Raw genomic sequence first — 22,147 nt, 5'->3', positions numbered from 1 at the left:
CCTGAATTGCTGCTTGCTTTTAGATGAGGAAGAACAATCACAGTGGGAAACAAAAAGTAAACCTGGGTGCAGGATCCTCCAGGATAGCCTGGATGTTGGCAGCTCTCAAGATAGGGATAATTGTCCTGAAGAGACTGAGCTGTGGCTCTTACCTGTCTTTGACAGCAGCGTACTCTCAAACATGATTATGATGAGTCTTTATTTTAAAATGAAGACTAATTAGTTGTTCAATGGTAAGAATGAAAAAGTAAATCAATTATAGTCTTCAGGACAGTAAATCTTTTTTTTTTCCCTCTTTCTTTTTTTCACTGGAACTGCAGCTTTCTTAAATCAAAGTAACTTTTTAAACAAAGGGAAGGATCTTACTTCTAATTTGTACCATCCATTCATTATGTGTTGATGTGTATCAGTGTGTATTAATATAAATTAACATTTGGTATTACAAATTAATTCATTCCAGCTTACAAATAATACTGACCAAAAAAAATACTAATTTTTTAAAAAAGTTATTTATATTGAACTACATTCGATAAATCAAGATTGGTTTCTAGGTTTTTGGTTTCAGAGTATATGTATGATTTAAAGGAATTCAGCTGTGACACAAGATTAGAGTAGTGCATTAAATTGGGAAAATTCTGCTTCAGGCAAAACTGGCAGTATCCTCTGGTGCTTGTAGCAAAGAGGAGTTGATATGAATATCAACAGAAGTCAGGTGCACTAAGAGGAGTAAAGAACACAGTTGAAAATACTGAAAATGATGCTATTCCTTATCTGTGGCTTTGGGTTGCTGCAATGAAGTGGAAAAAAGTGATAGCCTGTGCTAAGGCTGGATTTAGTGGACACCCCTTATTATTTCCTAGAATTGTAAAAGCACATGAGAAACTACAATAAAGTGCTAATTATGTTGTTGTTGGGAATTAGATGACTCTGAAGGTGGGCAAAAGAAATAAAGTGTAAAGCCTCTGTCATTGCTGCCTTTTTAAGGTAGCTGGCGTTTGCTGTTTTAAAGCTCTGATAGTACAGGCCGTGTCTGGTGGCACAGATTCTTTTAGCTTACGTGTAATTTAGAAGACAAAATCATTTTCAGGTATGGAACAAGCTTAGAAAAAATGTAGAGATTTGCTGGTATATATACAGTAGTATCAGGATGAAATGAGATATAGGAAACCACTTACATGAATGAATTACCCTGTTTAGTTGGTAGGAACTGCGGGGTTTTTTAACTACTTGTAGATACTCAGACTGCAAGACAGACCAAATGTACATTTAAAAAAAATCCTGTTTTGTTGATCTTAACCATAGCAGTGTATGCAGTCTAATGGTATGAATGGTTGGGGTGTACCAAATTAGCTAAGAAATGAATGTTGCCAGTTATTTTTAGTGCTGTTGTGAAGAAACACAGTGAACCACTGTAGTATACACATCTGAATATTCCTACTTGGGTCAGTATTGCCACTTCCCCTCCTGTTTACCTGCTCTGGATTTGAGCTCTTAAACAGTTTGTGATACCATGTAACATGCCACAGACTATTTGGGTGCTGCTAAAGGAGTAAAATCATCCAAAGGAGAAGAGGTAGGGCTATAATTTGCTCATTAAATCAAAATCTTGATGTTGTTTTAAGATTTTTTGGTCTGTTTCATAGCTTCACACTTTCTCAGACTTCACCAACTGTGTGTGTGTTCTAATGGATAAAAGGGGCTTTAAAAGAAGCCCTTAGGATAGAGTATGGCTTTAGAGATAAAACGTTAAGCAAAGGCCTAATCTTAGATAAAGATTAAATACATAATTAGGGAAATAGTTTTGACATAGAGCAGTCTCAGTAGGGCTATCGAGATGTCTGCAAAATATTTTCAGTGTGAAGGGAAATGAAAAACAATCTTCACATTTACAAAAAAAAAAAAAAGAAAAAAAAAACCAACAAAAATGTCTCTGCAGATGAAAGCCTCGGATGATGACGACGAGGACGAGGATGAAGATGACTTTGTGGAGGTCCCTGAGAAGGAAGGTTATGAGCCCCACATTCCAGACCACCTGCGTAAGGAGTATGGTGAGTTTGCCCAGCTGCGACAAGCTTTATCCCTGCATGTTGCTGCTGCACTAAGGTAAATAAACAGCCATTCTGAAGTAATAAAGTGATCAGTGGTGTGGGTAATCTCTGCCTGCTCTGAGGAAGTCATTACATGGACACAGGAACAGCGATTGGCTCCAGATAAACAAATACTTTCTAGGAGCAGCAGCTTATTTCATTCCATCCTGTTCCACTGGAGTTAAGAGCCAGAGGCAGCTCCATGTGTACTTACAAGTGTGCAAAACACATACTGAGGGTGTGCAAAGTGGAGCTGTAAATGAGCAGGAATATTAGAAATGCTGGTGACAGTCTGGTGAGATGGGAGAAGGTTCTGTTCCACGACCTGCATTGGTAGCAGTTGGAGATGCACAGCCACTTCCTCTGTGTGAGGAAGAGTGGCCAACTTACAGCTCTGCAAGGTGGCTCTTTTTGTTTGTGTGTTCTAAGTAGGTAATTTTTAAATAAAGGTATACTTACAATGTGTTTTTGTGAAATTGAGAGGGGAGGTTACTGAGGAAAATTCATCTTAAAGAATTCAGTTTTGGTACATTACTCCTTGTCCTTTGTACATCTCACTTAGTAACTCTCTGCAGCTTGCCTTTGTGCAAAATTGTGTGTTTTAAGACTCGTAAGATTTCAGAACATTGTAGAGAAGGAAAGGGTAACTGCCATCACACAGAAGTTAAAAATCTTGGCCACTGTAAGAAGTGTCTTGCTTCTTTGCTCCTCTCTGAGTATTTGTGTAAGATTTGTGCTGTACTGTGCCTTTTTCAGTCCTATTGATGCTTATTTTTCATTTATCTGCAGTTTCCATCTTGAAAGTCAGGCTGTAACTGTTACCTGTACAAGTCGAATGTTTCTTTTTGCTGAAAAAAGGAGTGTGCCTGTGTAAAGCCAAGTTTATGTAGCTCAGGTGACCTTTTTACTGTCCTCTGCCATCAAAGTTGGCTACGGACAGTGAAAGGTGGTCAGTAACAATCACCTGTAGTTATCCTGGGATCAGCTCAAGGGTGTCTCCAGGTGTGAAGTCTTGCTTATGCCTCAGTTTGTCTACCCCATCTAGACTTAACCTACCAGGATAGTCTGGGAAGTAAGGCCTGCCCTGATTATCAGTGTTACCCACCTCAGGAGACTTGAAGCAAGTCCAACTGGCTGGTTCCAGTTTGTTTGAAGGAGGCAGGTGACTCTCTTCCTCCATGCCTTTAAAAAAGTTGGAAATTTTCAGCTATAGATTCTTAGAGGACTGGGAATTAGGCTGGTACCTTGAGCAGGGAGCTGCAGCGAGGTTTGGTGTGGCTCTTGGAGTAGGTGTTGCTTGAAACAGCCTGCGGGCACTTCCTTTGTCCAGCCCAGAATTGGGGAAGATGAAGTGGAATTGGGAGTATTGAGATAATGAAATGAGAAGTAGATGTGTATGAACACAGATCAGTGGTGGAGGCCTATAGGACACAAACTTGGGAACTGGACAGCCTTTTATTTTGTTTGTTCATGGAAAAAAATGTTATGTTTTGATAAAATTATACCAGTGTGTGTTGGTTATCCCAACTGTGTCAGTCTTGCAATAAATACTGAGTAAATTCTGATTATTGCTAACAGTGGGACTTTGAGAAAAGGAATATAATGGAAAAGAAAGGCAGCAGCTTTCCAGATAGTTGTGAAAAGCTTCTTATATATGTGTGACTGATGAAAGTGTCCAAAGCATTGGTGGTGATAGTAAATGAATGAACAAATGAGGTTAGTTTTTTACATAGCTATGGTTCTTTTTTTATTTTTCCCCTTCCTTTGGCAGTATTCCTTGTGCCAAAACTGGTATTTTTGTAATACTTCCAGGCACTGGAACTCATTTGCCATATCTTTAGCAACAGCCTAAAGAATTCTAACCTGCAAAAGTTCTGTTTGTACTTGTCAGCTTCCACTGGAAGTGAAATGTATTCACCTCTTTCTTTTTATCCTGTCTTCCCTGTGGATACACGTTTTTTAAAAACAGAGTGTCTTACCACCCTTTTTTATCACCCTAACACAGTATTTGGCTGCTATTCGAAGTCCTCCTCATGGAAAAGGATAAAAGGACAAGACCGCTATCTACTCAAGGATATTTGAGTGTATATCTATAAAAATCCATATAAAATGGATATTTGAGTGTATATATATAAAAATCTATATAAACTAGATTAAGAATTTCCCAATTTTTATTTAAACAATTGCTGATAGGAAAACACGTTACAGTGCAAGTCAATCAGTCAGGAAACAAAATCTCCCACTTTATATACATGTAGTTGTGTAGGAGGTCATGGTCACACTTGGCTGTTCTTTACCTGGTGTATTTGTTAAAAATAACATTTTGAAAGTATTAATCATTCCTGATGTTTCTGAAGTCATTCAGCTTTGATCACTGCAATTAAAGTTATTAGGTAAATTCCCAGTTCAGGAAAGGGTCTTAAAATAACTCAGACTTCCTGAAAAGAATTCAGGCAGTCTTTTAAGCACACACTTCCTTCTGTCTTTGTGTACTTAAGTGCTTTCTTGGACAAACTGGTGAGTTACTAGTTCAAAAATCTATCTCACAAGCCAACATATAACTATTGCATAAACCAACTGACTTCTGTGTGATTACTTCAGGTCTGCATGACGAAAATTTTCTCTATTGGGTTCTGTTCTGCATTGTTTTTAATATGCAAAACCAAAATAAGCATCCCTTTGACACATTTTGTTTAGGAAAGTGAATTATCATATTAAAATACACAATAATATATTGATTTTATAGCAGCATGTTCTCATCAAAAGCCAGCTGTTGGGCAGCCACCTCTCTAATTAAATGTACCTTTTGGTTCCATAAGCAGGTGCAGTGATCACAGCAGTGACTTTACCTTTATCTAAATGTGATTCAGGTGGGGTTTTGCTGCATTTCTTCAGTTCACAGCTAGTTCATGAGAACTTTGAGCTTAGAAAATGAGAGTCAGTGCAAGTGGAATATTCTAATTGGAACATTAAGCCTTCCATGTAAAATAAAATCCCAGTGTTATGTGGAAGGTGTGAACAGTTAAAAGCTTTTTTCCTTTTGTTGCTACTTTTCCTGAGTAAACCAGATTAACTTTTTATATTAAACAGAAAAACAAAGGTGTAAAACATGACTGTGGAAATGGATCAAAACGTGACATTTAAATTATTGATTTAAAAGTCACTTTATTCCGTGTCACTTCTCTTAGGATAATGGAAGTGTCCTACCAACAAGGTAAATTCCAAGCTGAGATGCTATTTCTGATGATGCATATGTGTTTGTGTGGTTCTCCTGAGATCTGAGAAGCTTGTAAAAAATTAAAAGATATTTAGAGGCAAGGGAAGTTTTATACACAACTGTGTAAACACGTGCATTTGTATTATCTGTTTGTGTATGTGGTTGATGATGATGATCTCAAAATTGATGAGGATATCAAATATGTGAATGAACTGAGCATGGGTACAGTTTGGGTGGAGGGAGAATTGAGCAAGTCAATTTGAAACTCCATGTATAAAATGAAATGTAAATTTGTTAAGAGAATTTAGGTGATTAGATAACTGGAGTGTGAAGATATAACCCATTAGGGGTGTCATGCCAAATTAGCATTACCAGACTTTTAACGACCTCCCATTTGTATAATCCTTATTTACACTTGCACCTGATATCTGCAACAGACAAGAGCCTGGAGCTCCTCTGGGACCCCAGGGCCACTTCAGATACACTGGGTTGCTAAAGAGGAATATTGGGCTGAGAAAGAAACAACACTGATAATAATTTTCTTAAGGTTGGTCTTGTTCTCGGTACTGATGTTGCTGATTTCAGTTGCCCTTGTATGGCTGATGTTTCTAAGCCCTGGAAAATCAAGAACATTTAAAGGAAAGCTTTAGGGATCTCCACTGGAGATTTTCCGCATTCCAGCCTTTGCTGGTCAGATGGAAGTTGCATTGGCATAAAGCCTTAAAGGTGGATGAGGTAAGGATGGAACTGTGCAGCTCCTGATGTCGTTCTTGTGCCATTGATAGAATTTGGAGCTGATGCCAGGATAAGAGATTCCTTCCTGCACCCACCTCAGTTGATAGTTCTTGCTTGTGTCTCAATACAAGCATTCAAGAACTTACTTATGCAATAATGCTTTGAGGACAGGGAAGTGCTATTGCTCTTTTACAAGTGGTGACACAAGGAAGCCATCTGACTTGAGAATATTAGCATGGAAGCAGTCTGTTGGTTATCAAGTTTCATCCTTATCCAAAATTCTGTGAGGAATGACTGTACAGTCAAGAACACAAACCATTATTTCAACTGTGATTAAACAGATTATTTCTCTTGTATTTGAGCCTTAAGCCAGAATGTTTTTAGGTCCCTAAGAGCTACTTCAGTGGTTCATGTTGCATCTTAAAGACTGCTTGAGACTTCTTTCATATTGGGACCAAAGCTGCAGTTCTAAAATCCCAAGGGTTAGTTCTATCCATTTCAGAAATTCTTTCTCATCACAGAGTGATGTGCTTTTGTGGGTTAGATGTCCCCACACTGCCTTTCCTAATCTGATGGTGTTTGAGTCATACTTTTCTCTGTGTTTTTTTTGTTGTTGTTGTTACTATGAAAAGTCATAGCAACATGAGAAACAAGACTTATACCCCAATTAAACTAATAAGGTGTACACACCTACTGTTTCCTTAGTAGAGAAGTTGTCACCTGGTTCTTTACATAGAATTGGGAGTGCTTTGGACCACAGAAGCTATTCATTCTATTGCAGTTCTCACTGAGCATTTTAGAGACATAAATAAACTTACTGTGGCGACCTTTCATTAAGGGTGTGGGGTTTTATAGCTTTTGCATCTTCTCAGAACATGAAAAAGCCTGTCTAAGAAATGACAGTACAATACTGTGTAGACTAATGTGTGATTGAATTTTTTTATTTGAAGCAGTGAAAGTCATGCATTTTGGGGCATTTATTCATAAAATGTACTTGTTTATATGGACTAGGTATAGTCTGATCTGTACCTAAGCAGCAGACTTGCATGCATATTGTTTTTAAAAATGTTATTCTCTTGACAGGCATCTACCAAGACATGCAGGGGACACAGTGATTAAAACTAAACAGCCTCAAAAATGTGGAACATCATAGAATCATCATTACAAATTTAAAAAAAAAAAAAAAAGGAAAATTAATTGCTAACTTATTGGCATCTGGTTCTTTTATTCCCTCCAGAAAAGTTTTCCTAAATGCTTTTAAATGTCTTTGTTTGTGTGGTCAAGTACAAATGTTCCATCTGTGTCACACTGAGAACAAGGGCACTGAATTTGAAGCTGGACATGTCATCTAACATACACAGGTATTGCTGTGAGCTGCACTGTGCTCACTCTTTCTTAGCTCTATTTTTCTCCATTTTTGATGTAGGAATTAGGAAAACAGTGAGTTTAGTTACTGAGTACAGTGGTAATTTGATCTTTTATCCTATATCTACATGTTTTTAATCCCATTAAAAAAAAAGGTTTTTCTGGTTTATATAACAGATTTAAAGCTACACTTGGCAAAAAACCACACATGCAAGTGCTGATAAAGCAAAACAGATCCCCCCCTATTCTGGCCTCTGAAGAAATGATAACTTTCATACTGGTCTTTTTCCCTTCATGGAAGCATCTAACAGATTTAGTTGAAACAGAACTAATATCTCTTGATTTTACAGTTATGTTTTCCTCTATTCTGTTGTGGGGTTTTAGTTATTTCTAATAGTACACATGCAAATCTTCTGGAAATCACAGGGAAAAAGCACAAATCCTAGGTGTTGATTTTACATCCCTGACTTACATCATCTACGCATCTCTGACATACTCAGTGGAAGACCTGTTTTCAGTGCTTATTGCTTTTTTAGGGAAATACTTTGTTTAGTTTTCTGTTATTAGAATTGCCCAATGGTAGGCACATTTGAGAAACTTTCTAAAATTAATTTTTTAATAGCTTTTAAAATGGGAGGGAGTCTAGTCTTCCTCAGGAGAGAGGTTGATTGTCATGGCAGTGATCATGAAGTAGATTTGACTCAGTGCAAATAAGAGAAGCCAAGTGTGGGGTCAGTACAGCAGCTTCTGTTGCTGACAGGAACTTGTATTTAATACATAAGGTAAGGTGGTTTATTTGGAGTGAGGTGTAAGTCTGAAGAGCAGTCTGGCCAATGGCTTTCATCAGCTATTGGCCATAAAAATGTGTCTCACCATGATTAACCAAATGATGGTGCCTTGCTTAGCTGTAAAGAAAACAAATGTTTTTTATGACATTATTACTTGGGAATGAACTTGCTGAGGTTTTACTGACTGATAAATCACTAAACAGACAAACACGTGCTGCCTAAATGGAAGTTATAAAAATTACACTTAAGCTTTTTCCTTGCTTACTGCAGTGATTTCTCAGTTTGTCTGGGTCTTGCTCTAAATGTCTAATAGCTTTTCAGTCAGGTTTGATTTGTCTGGTCTCCATACCTCAGGAGCTTCCTGAGGGAATTCTTCCTGCATGTGAAGAATGTGGAGAACGGTTTTACATGGAGAAACAGCTCAGTGGAGAGTGCAGCAAAACCAAACCTGCAGACTTCAGAGGGGATGAAGCACTCTCACTGAGTTCTCAGGGACACTCCTCTGTTCTCAGGAGCCAAATCTGAGACTTTGAATTACACTGTCTAGGCTAAATAAGGGTATTACCTGATTTCTTTAAGGGGAACGGACAGGCGTAAGTACCTACTTACCTTTCACTGCCCTTTGAAATTTGGGCTCTTTTTTCCTAAATTTGGAACATGCAAGTAACACACAGTTGTGTTTCTCTCCCTAGACAATAGTCTAGTATTTAGAATAAGATTTCTATTAATGTTATTATGAATCAAAAAAAAAAATTGGACATAGTTGTTACATGATGTAAATCAAGTGTGTTGTGTGGTCTCAATTTTTCAAAGCATATACAACATTAGAAGTATATTAGAAGTATATTTAATTATAAGTTTCCGAGTGAGACTGCCTCATTATACTAGTGTATTTTGAATATGTCTCTATATGGACAGACACAAGTTCTATATGGAATCATAGGGTCATCATTAGATTGGAAAAGACCTCCAGAATCAACAAGTCCAACCTTTGACTGAGTACCACCATGCCTGCTGAAGCATATCACAAAGTGCCACATCTACTCGTTTTTTGGACACTTCCAGGGATGACGATTCCACCACTTCCCTGGGGAGCCTGTTCCAATGCTTAACCGCTGTTTCAGTGAAGAAATATTTCCTAATATCCAACCTGAACCTCCCTTGGTGCAATTTGAAGCCTATAGAGGCCTAGCTACATTTAGGACAATAAATGAGTAAAATGCATTGTGATACAGTATTTGGAATGAAGATAACTTTTCATATTTATGAAAAACATGATTAGCACTTCAAATGAAATACTTCTACATCCATGTAGAAGTATTGACTGTATATATTTCTTCTGATCCATCCTAATCTGCTGATCATGCAAACTTTCCTCACTCTCAGGTGAGGTCCTTCTATGTAAATAAGGTTCCCAGAAAATCTAACAGGACATGGGATGTAGTTGAGTTCTACTGAAGTTCTTGGAAACTAATAGTCACTGCACAAGATGTTGATATACTTTTGAGTGGTTTGTGATAGTAGAATGCCTCAGAGGAACTATGCAATGGCCATGATAAGCAAGAAGTTTAAGACATCAGGGTGTAAGGTGTAGAAAGCATTTAGTATAAACTCTGCATCTTTGGTTTTTTTCTGGTTCGTAACTATGATTGTAAACCAGTAATAAATTGGTTTAATTAATGAGAGGTAACACTATAACAGATTAATATATTCTGTAATATCAGTAGGCCAAAGAAAGTATTTATGTAATGTTAATTAACTCCTCTTATTAACTAACATAGTTATCTTTTTTCTTTAATTTGAATTTCCAAAGAGGAATTCCAATATTTTACTTACATGTAAATGAGCACAGCTGCATTCAAAGGCACTGAGGATATCTTTTTTTTGTTTTTTTTACAATCTTTGCTTATAAAGACCCCTTGAAAACTTTTAAAAGTAGTGTAATTTATACAGAAATACTAAAATGTGCAGTTGTCCATCCAGTAAGTTGCTCTGAGTGCATGCACAGCTGATGTGCTCTGTGAGAATATTTGCTAAAGCCACCTCTGTCATTTCAGCATCTTCTGGTCTGCACGTCCATATGAAGGAAGCTTTGCAAAGTCCTATTCACTTAGGACTAAAGCTTATTATGCTTCTGAGTAAAAATATAGGCAGGCATTTTCATTGTGAGCACAATAGAGTAAGTGGGGAAATATTGTACCTGAACCGCTGGATTTTCCTGACAATCTTGGAGAGTGCTTGTGCTAATATAAATCACATACTCTTGGCTTGACTAAGATTCAACAAATGGGAAACAGAAATTATTAATTTTTTTTCAGGAAAGTTGAAGTCCATAATACCTGTTTATATTCTATCTCCGTTTTTTCAGTTAAACTTAAGTGAATCTGAAGTAGCTAGATTTCGTCTAAATCCACACAGCTGAGGAAACCTGTGCTTGCTCTTTCTCTGAATTTTCACTGAGGGGCTTTTATCTCCCCCTAATCCCACCATTTCTGTCAGGACATAATCTCTTTCTCAAATTTACATTTTAATTACAAGGCCAGCTGAACTAGCTAAAATCAATAATGTCAGCATTCAGCAGCCTAACTTCAGCTGAAACCCCAGCCTCTCTCTTTCCTTCTATCGATCTGTCTTGTGAACATGGTCTACTTTATTGCTTCAGGCAAATAGGTGCCATTTGGTCAATTTAAACAAAAAAGGGGATTTAAACATTTTTATGATTCTTTCTCAGAGCTGCTATTGGAACAGTTTGAACCCAGGTACTGTACTTGGTTAAATAAACCACACAGAGCAGCAGAATTCTTAATATGAATTTTACTTTAAAAACTGTACTTAATCTATATCTTAAAACCAAAACAAAGCATCCCCACCCTGACATTGGACACCATTCAGCTGGGGCTTTCTGTGTGGTGACTCTTGTCTTTATCTTGTTTGCAAAAACAAATTTCATACACAAATATTCTTTTAAAACTCCATAATGGAGGTGGTATTACTGATGTTGTAGTGTATTTACTTTTAGCTATTTTTCTGTTAATGGTTTAAAATAAGAAATCAATGAGAAAATATTTTGCTCTTGTAACTCTTAAGAATTCCTATATTGATCTTTTGGATGTGATTTTATCTGTCTAAATGTCACATTGTCCATTTATCTTTCTTGCCTTTTCTGTGTGTTGCTGACTGCTTGTCACTGCTGTTCCCCTCCTCCTCCCCAACAAAATCAGTGTAGTGAACAAGCAATCATGTTTTCTGTAAACAGCACAGGAAACAAATGGAAAAAAAATAGGGGTTTCTGAGATCTTTATTGCATATGCACTTTTAATATACATGCACATTTTTCTCTGAAGATGAGAGAAAAGGTGCTATGTTCTGACACAAACATGCTATCTTCTGACTTTTTACTATTTGTAAATAGTACACATGCTTTAAACAATGCTTTTCAGAAAGTCTCCATTAAAAAAAAAGTAAAAAAAGAAATTTAAAATTCTAAATACAGTCTAAGCAATTCTACATTGCAGATACAGTCTATGATATATTCTTCTCAGTTAACCTTGTTCATGCCAAAGGGCCTGTTTGTTTCTGTCATAAAAGGAAGTTCACTTTTCCAAATACTGATGATACTTAAGTATGGTTATAACACTCTTCTGGGTTAATTCTGCTACACTTTGATACAAAGCACCTGAGAGGGGCTTTTTCCCTTTCCATCCTATGACAAGAGCTGAGAAGGAGCCCTGTCCTGCCCCCTTTTCAAAGGCATAAATTCAAAATTCCTGCATTATTATTTCACTGAAGTGCTGTTTTAAAAGAACATTTTTGTGGAGGCACCATTATCCCTTTTGAAGAACAAGTCTGCAGCCTAATAAGTGTAATGAGATAATTTCTTTTTCTATTTAGCCTAGATATTTCTCTGCTTAGATCCATCCTTTTATATTTAATTATCACTTCCCTTATTCCTGGTTCTTCTGCTAATTTTGAGACTCTTCCCAATGCACAGATCAGTCCTTTAAATTACTTTTTAACAATGTTCTTTAAAGCCTTGTTGACTTCAGAGAGGAAGTTGGATAACATGGTGAAAGTAGTGTGTTCACAGCTTTCACAGGAGTGTGTGGAGTGGGCAGGAGTGAGTAAGGGAGTAGTAGTGTCAGGGGTGCTCAGCAGCATCACCAGCCAACAGCAGGGTGGGCTGTGGCTGCCAACAGCTGGGAGGCAGGGTCTAACCTCCAGTCTGAGGACATAAAAATTAGAAAGGGGTGATCCCTCTTAGTATCGCGGTTCATGCTAACTTCAGTTCCCAGGAACCACTGGACAGCTTGAGCAGCACTGTCTTTGAAGATGCACTGCCTTAGGAATCCAGCTTTGGTTTTGGAGTGTTTTCCAGAGAGCAGAACAAGAAGTTGGGGAAAAGCTGGGTTTGACACTGGCTTCAGACTGCAGTGAATGTCCTTCTGTCCCTCTGCAATCCTTCCTGCCTGTGAATGTTCAGACTGCTGGGTACTTGCTGAAGTCTTTCTGGGACAGCTGCCAGACTGGTGCTACTGAAATACCCACTCTCAGATGTGTGTTCACCCCTGTGGGGTATCTACATGATACTCCAGTAGCCTTTTCTTAGGAGAGGTGGAATGCATCAGCCTGCCAGAGCTGGCTCTGGTCTCTTTATGGACATGGGAAAACACTATCACACCCACATTGCATCTTGTATACTTACTTCAGCCATCTTTCTCTGTGTCATGCACTGGGTAAGCAGAAGGAATGTATTGAGCTGTCATGGGAGAGAAAGTAGAAAGCAGAGAAGTCTCTGTGAGAGCTTGTTAACTGCTGTTGGCTAGTAGTCTCATCCTCTTTCCTTCTCCAGATCCTATTTCCTTCCCTCATTGTTTTGAAGGAGACAGGTAAGCCATCTGCTGCCATGGTCATTACTGCTCTTGCCCTTAAAACGTTTCCCTTCATTGTTACCAGTAGAAGCCATACTAGAGAGAGACTTGTGATCTCAGATGGTCTGAGAAGAGTCCTCGTCCTTGAGAGTATTCAGGGGTGCTCACTTTTTTTCTGGAGGTAGTTGTATTCAGAAAATCTGGGAATTAAGTGACCATTTGCTATATGCAACAAAATTTAAAGGCTACACATGCATACAAGCCAGATTTAACTGGATGTTTACTTTTGTTTCTTCTCTCCTTCTGAAAGGCTCCAGTTCTCTGGATTTTGAATTAGGATTGTCAGCTCTCTCTGGGGAGAGTATATCTAGGAACTTGGTTAAACAGGAGGCTGACAGGGCATCTTTCTCAGTGCCTTGAGTTTGGAGCTTTGGAAAACAAAGACGAGATGTCATTTCCTGCACAAGGACTTAGTTCCTGATCTTGGTGCTTGGAAAATGTAGACCCATATGTATCCAGGGGGTGGATCTTGATGGTTGATGCCTCAGCACCTTGACCTGTGACTTGAGTCAGCAATGCCATGGGTTGCATTCCATAGGCTAAAGGGAATGAGTGGTGCAAATGAATCAAGGTCAGAATGAATTACTGAAACACTTTAAAAGGTGGAAAGAGGGGTCAGGGTAAATATATCTGATTTTGTTTGTGAAAAATATGTTTTCCTCTGAAATGAAAATATTTTGTGTACCAAAGCCACCTGCCACTGTGGGTCTTGCAATTTCCCTGCTCAGAGGGCAGGTCTTAGATATCACATTAGCGTTTCCTTTTCTACTTGATGTCTTGTGATACATTTAATGACTAGCAAAACAAGAATACTTCTGGTTGCAGCTTCAAGACTGGCTAGAATTGGGCAAGAGACTAAAAGTGACATATAATGGCTAAAATATGTTAGTTAAACTTTGGTTGCTTTTCATAAGAAGACTGAGATCATTTGCTAAAAACTTTAGTTTTGTGAAACCATGACCTTCTTGTATTAATTTAGAGGGTTTTTTTTTTTTGAGGGATGAGACCTTGCATTTCAATAAATTATTTTATAAGAAGGCTTTCTGAGGAGACAAATACAGTCTGTTACATTAGTGTGAGGGATCTCATTTTTACAGTTTTAGCTGTCGTTGGCTGAAAAGTTCTTGTTTCCACTCCTGACTAATAGAACTGCTTCTCTAGCTCAGCAGGTAGAGGCAAGTGCTGTCTTACAGCCCGTGCTGACTCTCTAATCTGGCTGTACAAAGTAATTAAGTTGCCCTACAGTAATTAAGCTGCTGGTGCTGAACATCAGTGCCTGGTGCTGCCCTGCAGAGGGGCTTGTTCCTCAGGTGTAGCTCAGGCCTTTGCTGTCTGTGGAGCACACTCTGGGGGGGGGTACTTGCTGCTCCTGCCAGCACTTGGATGTTTCCTCTTGGCAAATTGTGTGGTTTAGTATCTGTGAAAAAAGAATGTTCTCTGGATAATTCCGTTTGCGGTTATATTTAAGAATTAAAACTCAACTCAGTGGTGCTGCCCCTTAACAAATCAGGAAGAAGAAGAGGCTGTTTTGTTTTACATTCTCAATATGGTAACTGAGATTCATCAAAGAGCAGAGGTGTGCCTCACACGTGCTTTGTTTTTTTCATTGGATGTGCTTCCCAGCCAGCTGTTCTGGCTGATGATGGTTCCCCTTCTTATCAGTCCTGTGTTGCAGTGAATCCCCATCCAGATGTGGCTTCTCCTTGCCAGGATGAACAGTTTCAGCAGGATTTTTTGCTGAGACACCACAAAGAATTAATCTTAGCAGACAGGAGGATATGGATGTGTGGCTTTTTTTTTTTTGCTTTCTCCTACTCTTAGATGTCTTTGGGGGCTCTAGGTATTAAACAGTAGTGCCAGTAGTTCCTTTTTCCTATTTTACCCTAATATAACCCTGAGTACAGAAATGATGTACCAGCAAGCAGTTGTGACACTGGAAACTTATATACAAAAAGCAGTATTGCAGTTTGGGCAAACATGTATTGTAAAATCCTTCTCTCCAAGGTGAACGAAGTAACATCATTCTTTGTTGTCACATCATGTCATACAAATTTAAAACTTGATTTGCTGTAGTTACTCAGTATATATCTGTTCCAAAATGAGAAAAATTTCACAGGCATAAATATCACAGAGTGGGATTGATGTCCAGTGCAAACTGAAGGCTGTAAGACATGTAATCAGCACCCTGGGCTGCTTGGTCCCACTGTGAGGGTGTGAGAAGTGAGTCACTCCTAAACATCAATTTTTTTTGCAGGGCTAGAACCCCAGGCAGCTCCAAAAGCTCCGGTGGGGAAGGTGTCAGCAGGACCAGCTCCACTGAGCTCCCGCGCGCAGCCGAAAGGGAACGAAGATGAACTTGATCCAACCTGTGCAGCTGCCACACTGAAACTCATTAGAGACAAACTGCCAAAGTTACCACCTCCTCACACCAGGTTAGCTTTCTTTTAATTCTTGTAGAATCCTCTCGCTCTTGTGTTTATTAGTCACGACAGCACACAGAAAAGCATTCATGAACTAGGCCAGCTGCTAAGGCTGTCTTGGTTTCAGTTTGAAGTAACATTCATTGCTTAATATTTGGGATTTTGCTGATGATTGCACCAGGATCTTAAGGAATCTTTTACTTCCTGATTAATTTACTTTTATTTGGTGTAAATGGCCTTTATGAAAATATACTGTTCCCTTCTTTGCTAACAAAAAATCATATCCCTATTTATTCAGGTGTTTTTTTGTTTGCAGCCAAACAGAACATATCCTAATACTATATTAGCAACTAGTTGCAGCCATCTCTTGGTTCCCCAATAACTTTAGCTGTCAGTGCTACCTGGAGGTGTTTTACAGTTGTTCATATTTGTTGTCAATCCTGTTCAAATTTTGGTAGACCTCCAGCCTTGCCTACATTTATCTGGGATTTGGGATAAAACTGGGAGTCACCTATTTAATGGCATTTCCTGGAAAGACACTTCTGCATTGGCCAGGAAAGCACCCAAAACCTAGCAAACTGGAATGTAATCTGAGAAAGGGGCTTGCTTCATTAGAACTCCAGAGTTTGGAGTATTCAGGTGTACATTATGACTTTTAATCTTTAAAAATTTAGTGTTTCGGTACGGTGACTAAGACTGTGAAGCTCTGTCAGTAAGAATAATGAATTCTGTAGTGGTATTGCATGATGAGTATATTACAAGGTGGAGTTTTGTCAACAAAACAAAGACTTTGCAATCTATGTCACTGCCATGCAAACATGGGCATGAATTTACCATAGTAAGTTCTTTATAAAAATGATTTCCAGTACCACATCTGTAGCTCCTGCCTAGATCTAAGGTAATATTAGTGTTGGTCATCTGAAAAATCTAATGAAAACAAAGAAAAAGTTGTTGTGATCATTGCTGTTTTCTGTGTTGACTTTTCATCAATTTTCTCCAGTGAATCTGCAGCTCCTGAGGCAGCAGCCTTGGAAGATCCTGACGGTAAGAGAAGAAAACTAGAGGAAGAAAGAGCTAAAGCTCCTCTCATGCCTTTTGGATTAGATCTTCACTACTGGGGAGAGGATCAGCCAAGTGCTGGGAAGATTCTCAAGTAATGCTCTTTTTCTTTTAAGACAAATTAAACAAATAAATAGATTTACTTGTACTCAGAGGTCATGCAGTGGGGTGACTGCTATTTCTTTTGATAATTACTTTTCTCCTTTCCCTTGTGTTGTAGGACCCATAAACAAAGTCAGAAATTCTACCTCTAAATGTTATTTGTTTTGAGAAGATGTGATACTAATTAAATATCCTTTGATGCTTCAAAGCACACTTTTTTTTCTGCTCTTTTCATGTGTGCAGCATGGAATCAGTTACTCCAATTTAAGTTGGCACCTCATTATGCAAAGTGCTCTGCCCAAGTGCGTGATAGACATTCCCTCAGCTGGAGACTTTGCTGTCTAAATAAGTAGCAGGGAAGGCAGGAGAAACTCTGGGGAGGTGTCAGGGGTATTTTTCCTGACTTTACAGAGTGGTAGCTGAGGAAATTGATATGCTTATTCAGTCTCACAAGAAAAAGGTGGCAGTTACAGGATTTGAATTCGGATCTTTCACTTGCCATTCTTGTCTGGGAAGGTTTTGTGTTTCACGAGTCAGTGCTGACTTAGGGAAAGCTTGAGCAGTGCTGGGGAGAAGAGCTGGTAGGTATCCATCCGAACTTCTTTCTAGGAGTCAGTTATAAACCCCTTTTAGTATTTTTAAATGAAAGTTGGGATGCAAACTCTTCCCTTTATGTATAAGTTTCCTCTAAGTCCACCAGAACTTTACTAGCAGTGTGTACCAAACCTGGCTTGAAAAAGTCCAAAATCATTGACTGGCTGGGTTGCAAATGAAGCTCTTATATTCTTAGCAGTATCACTGTAACTTAGTTTGTTTTCTTACCAAAACAAATCGAGAAAACCAACCCATGATCACAGAGTTAAAATAGTGTTGGCAGAACAGAACAAAGGGAAATCTGCCCCTGTACCAGACTGCATAAAATGCTGAGTATCCTTTAAATTAGTGAAAACTGGTGCACTTGGATAGATAACAGTGCTCTGCCACAGTCACTCCAAGCTTTGGGTTCCATCTCATGTGGTGTAGGCTCTTCAAAACCTGTAAAATGGTTAAGATTTTCAGCAGGGCTTTAAGAAGCATTTGTCTGTGATAATGCCAAAAAGGAAGTAAAGCCTTATTTTACATTGCAGATGAGTTACTCAAGTCATAAGTGAAATCAGAAACATATTTCACTGCCTGTCTGGTTTGTGCTGTACTGTTTTATTTTTATGCTTCCCAATAAAATAGAGGGCACACTTCTGAGCCTTATAGTCTATAACTACAGATATGCCAATCTAACTAAAGATAATTTAAGTAACTGCACACACAATACCATTGACCCCGGGTATAAAATATATTCATTGAGAAATTAAGGTAGTTATTGGCCAACTCCCTTACCTTTTCTATATGCACACATACTGGCTCTATAAGATGCTTAGGGAAAAAAAGCAAATTGGAAAACAGGCAACACATATGGGATGTGTATGGAATTTGAATTTTTTAAATTTGAAGAGGAAAAGTCTTTCCACTTCACTTCCTTAGTAGTATACTTACTTAGTCATAGCATTTACAATAAATTAAGATTTTGATAGTGAGAATGTAGCTACCAGGAAGATGATTTTCTAAAGAAGTTTTGTTTAGAAAGTGACAGTAACTGTGAGCTTGACAAAAGTTTGGGCTGAACAATTTTCCCTACTTCTGCCTTCACTCACACAACTCATTAAACTAGTTTAAGAACTCTTAAAATGAGCTTATGAAACTGTAGTAGTACTTTTTTTTTTTTTTTTTGGAGGGGTGGGTATTGTATACAGCACAGTGTTGTACTGTGTAGAGTCTGCTGTCAGCAGATTGTTTTGGATAGCATGGACCTTCTAAATTCATCTACCCTCCTCCTTGAATTAAATCAGCTTACTCTTGAGAGCAGAGTAGGATAGTTGGTGCAGCACTGACTCTGGCTAGGCTGTTTGAATTAGCCCATTTTGCACTTGCTTCAGGATCTCTGTAAGCATCTGGTTTTAGAGGTTACATCTATTCAATTTTTTTATAAGTTTCCCATCATTTTAGGACTTAATATGTTCATAAATTTGGTGAAAGAATGCAACATTTCTCCAGTAGCTTGTCTTTCTTTTAGATTTTTGTTAACCATTATTTGTCTTGTATTCTTCCTCATGTATTAAAGCCTCTATTATTTGGATCAGGAACACTCTATAAGTGGGAGTGAGGTGATCTTTTTTATCTTTTGACTGATTATCTGTTCCCCTTCTGATTCATCTTACAAATGTTTTACTTGTCACATGCATAATTTTTTCAAACAATTAAAATTGTTTTTTAAAATGTTGCTTAACTTACAACAAGAAATCGGAAAACTTTGGGAATTACCACTGCGTTTTTCTTCTCTCACCTGCTTGTAAATCATGTTGGGAGAAAGTAAGTTATATGCTTGTAGGAAACAATAGTATTTATTAATATCTGTGTAGGACTTAGGCTATTTTAAGTCCAGTCCCCAAATACTGATCAATGATACATAGAGTAAAACATAATTTTAATGTTTTTTTACATTTGTTGGATGCATATTTAAGGGAAGTGAGACAGAAAAATTATTAAATAGAACTGTTTCCTGATTGGAAAGGTTGGTATGCACAACTGTTAAATGCTTCTTGATTCTCATGTAACTGTAATTTGATAATTTAGAGGGGGAAGGGAGTTCAGACCACCAGAGGACACTAGAATTTTACAGAGTTTCTGTAAGACTACCATGCACGTAAAAATCCTGCATGGTGTCTTTTTAGGAATGCTGTCCCCTCTGTGTGGCTGCAGAGTTAGTAACACAGAGCTAGCAGTCAGTCTTGTTTTCAGCACTGCATTAAACTAAGCAAATAATAAATTTATTTCATTCTTCTGTTCATTGTCTTGCCATATAATTCCTGAAGCTAAAATACTGTACCATTCAAATGTTAGACTAAAGTCATACTGATATATTAGAAAGACTCTTAGGGTTTGGGGGTTTTTTGTGTATGCTATAGTTTGCAGAAATGTGTAATTGAAAACTTTTTGTATAACCAAAAATTGTGGAAACATATTATTATGTTTAATGCCGAACTAAGGTCCTCTGGAACTCTTTTGCCTTTATGTCCTAATTTACCAGAAGGAAGTTATTTGTACTTTATACAGGTTGGTATTTATCTGGAACTAATGAGGTGTATCAGTGCAGAACTTACTGGATAGAATCAGTCTGTTTAATAAGGATTCTACTTGTTGAACGTTTTTCTGATGACTTGGCAAATCATGAAGATACTTCAAAATTTGCTTAATCCCTTTTTTAACCTAGTTCTAATCTCTTTACATAGTTTTAAATGGTCAGCTGTTGCAGTAAAACCAGCACCTGTATATATTATAGGTTGCTAAGGTCAGGTATTTTCCTCTTCTTTTTTTTTTTTTTTCCCCTTGTTATCTGCTGAAAACTTGCTTAGATAAAATTCATCAAAACTCTTCAGGCTCTCTAAAGTAATTCTTTCAATTGCTGGCTTATGTGCTTTGCTGAATTGAGATTGGTGTGACTAGTGAAGCCAGTGATCACGGATGTATGGCTCTGTGGTCCACAGAAGGCAAAGTCTCAGAAGTAGGAATGACATCCAAGGATATGCATGATTGAGAGGAATTGGATGTGGATAGAGAAAATCCTCTCAAATAAGTCTGGAACTGATTGGGTGGAAGAGCTGTGTAGAAGAAAGGGATTGCGAAGTGTCCTTTGTGAATTTTATGTCCTTATTGAGACATTTATCATTTGGTATCTCCATTTTGCTTGTAATAAGCAGCAGACATGGAGGCTGGATTTTTTTTTCCCCTTAGTTTAGCTGTATTTTTTTCCTCTTCAGATTCATATTTCCTTAAAGTTTGGGTGAGATTATTGTTGTTTAACATCAGATATCTTAAAATTAGATACCTAAACTTAAGCTGGTCACGCTAATTTCTTTCCATGATTAGGAGAAAAGAAACATTTACCATCAGAGAGACAATCATTGCCTTCTAAGATTAGCATCTAAAATGAGTCAGGTAATTGCCCTCTGCGCTTGCCTGTTTCTCATTACAGACTATTGGCAGCTTAGGGTGGCTAAAATGAAATTATACGAATGCTGTTGAGAAAATTTGGAAATACTGCATCACCCAAGGGTCCTCGCTGCCCTCCCCTCCCACTCTCTATGTCCACTGACATGGCACCGATCTTCTCTGTTTGTTTGCCTATATGTGTCTGTAAATACAGGTGAGGTGCCTAATTTTAAAATAGATTTTCAATGGATTAGCTGAATTTCCTAGAAGAACACCTGCTAATTTTTCAGACTTACAGGCCCTGTAAAGGAGAACCTGGAGGAAAGACTGTATAAAGCTCAGCCGATTGTTTGCTCTTTCCCTTGATCTCAGTGTATTGCAACATATTCTGATTTCAGCTTCTGCTTCTCTGCTGCTGCAGGAGTACAGTTAAGATCAAGCTGTTTCCTCCTTGATCTGTCTTGTGTTTAATCATAGAAGTATTTTGTTATGAAGAATGTTAACTACAGAATTACAAAGTTATTCACTGAATCCTATATCGGATAACTGACTCTAGATGTCTGATCATGAACTAAAGCCAAGTACTTGTAATAGCTTAGCAGGTTAAGCAGGAAATCAATACTGGAGAGACTTTGGTGATATTTTGAAAGCATCTTCATAATATAGGAGTCATAAGAAAGACTGGTAGAGTCGTAGAGGTTTTTTAAATTCACTAATAAAGCTTCCCTTCCTTTCACATGTGAGTTCAGCACAGGTTGATACTGGTGTCTTTATGTGCTTTCTTACAACTTTGTGGGTAATTTTCATTTGTTGTTTTCCCAGATTTACATCTGAGCATCGATTTTGGGCACCCAGTGAAGTAGAGGAAGAGGTGGAAAATAAAGAAATAACGGAAATGTTAAAAACTAGATATATAACATTCGCTGGCAAGTTCGAGCCAGTGAAACATAAGTGTCGGGCACCAATGCCCGATGGGAGTCTGTGTGAAAGGCAAGATCGAGTTAAGGTAGGCATCAAGTTACATAACTTCCAAGATCTGTGCTATCTGAAGGAGATCTCCCTAAAACATACACATAAAAGTTTATTTCACATTGTAAATACAGCTCAAGGGAGTGGAAGAACTCTGTGTCTGGAGAAGTTCATTGTTAATATTTGCTTCATGTGGGAAACAGCCTTTTGGTAAAGAAGCTGTAAACATTTAAAGAACTCTTAAATGTTTTTGGCATTCATTATAGGTTATTTGTATTTTGTTTATTACTGTGATGTATATACTGTGATGCCTTACCTGGCAGTAAGGCAGAAATAGGTATTTTTTTCTGAAAATTTTTCCTTATTTAGGGGCATATTTGATATTAACTGGTTTTAGAAACTTATGTGTTTGAGGGGCAAAGAAGTTGTATTTACAAACTGGGTTTTATGAAAG

General features: G+C 37.9%; 1 protein-coding gene across 1 annotated transcript in view; it reads left to right on the top strand.

The window, feature by feature from the left end:
- UVSSA (UV stimulated scaffold protein A) overlaps positions 1-22,147 on the top strand; it is a 54,910-nt gene that overhangs the window by 20,168 nt on the left and 12,595 nt on the right. Inside the window, exons 7-10 of the mRNA XM_027736609.2 lie at positions 1,937-2,048; positions 15,375-15,552; positions 16,541-16,693; positions 21,547-21,730. Of these exons, the coding sequence (XP_027592410.1) occupies positions 1,937-2,048; positions 15,375-15,552; positions 16,541-16,693; positions 21,547-21,730 (627 nt within the window). The remainder of the gene's footprint in view (positions 1-1,936; positions 2,049-15,374; positions 15,553-16,540; positions 16,694-21,546; positions 21,731-22,147) is intronic.

Source organism: Pipra filicauda, unplaced genomic scaffold (assembly GCF_003945595.2).
Source record: "Pipra filicauda isolate LSUMZ 115617 unplaced genomic scaffold, ASM394559v2 scaffold30_size5312502_pilon, whole genome shotgun sequence".
NCBI lineage: Eukaryota > Metazoa > Chordata > Aves > Passeriformes > Pipridae > Pipra > Pipra filicauda.
Note: the sequence above shows the minus strand (reverse complement) of the source record. Positions and strands in the feature narration are given on the sequence as shown.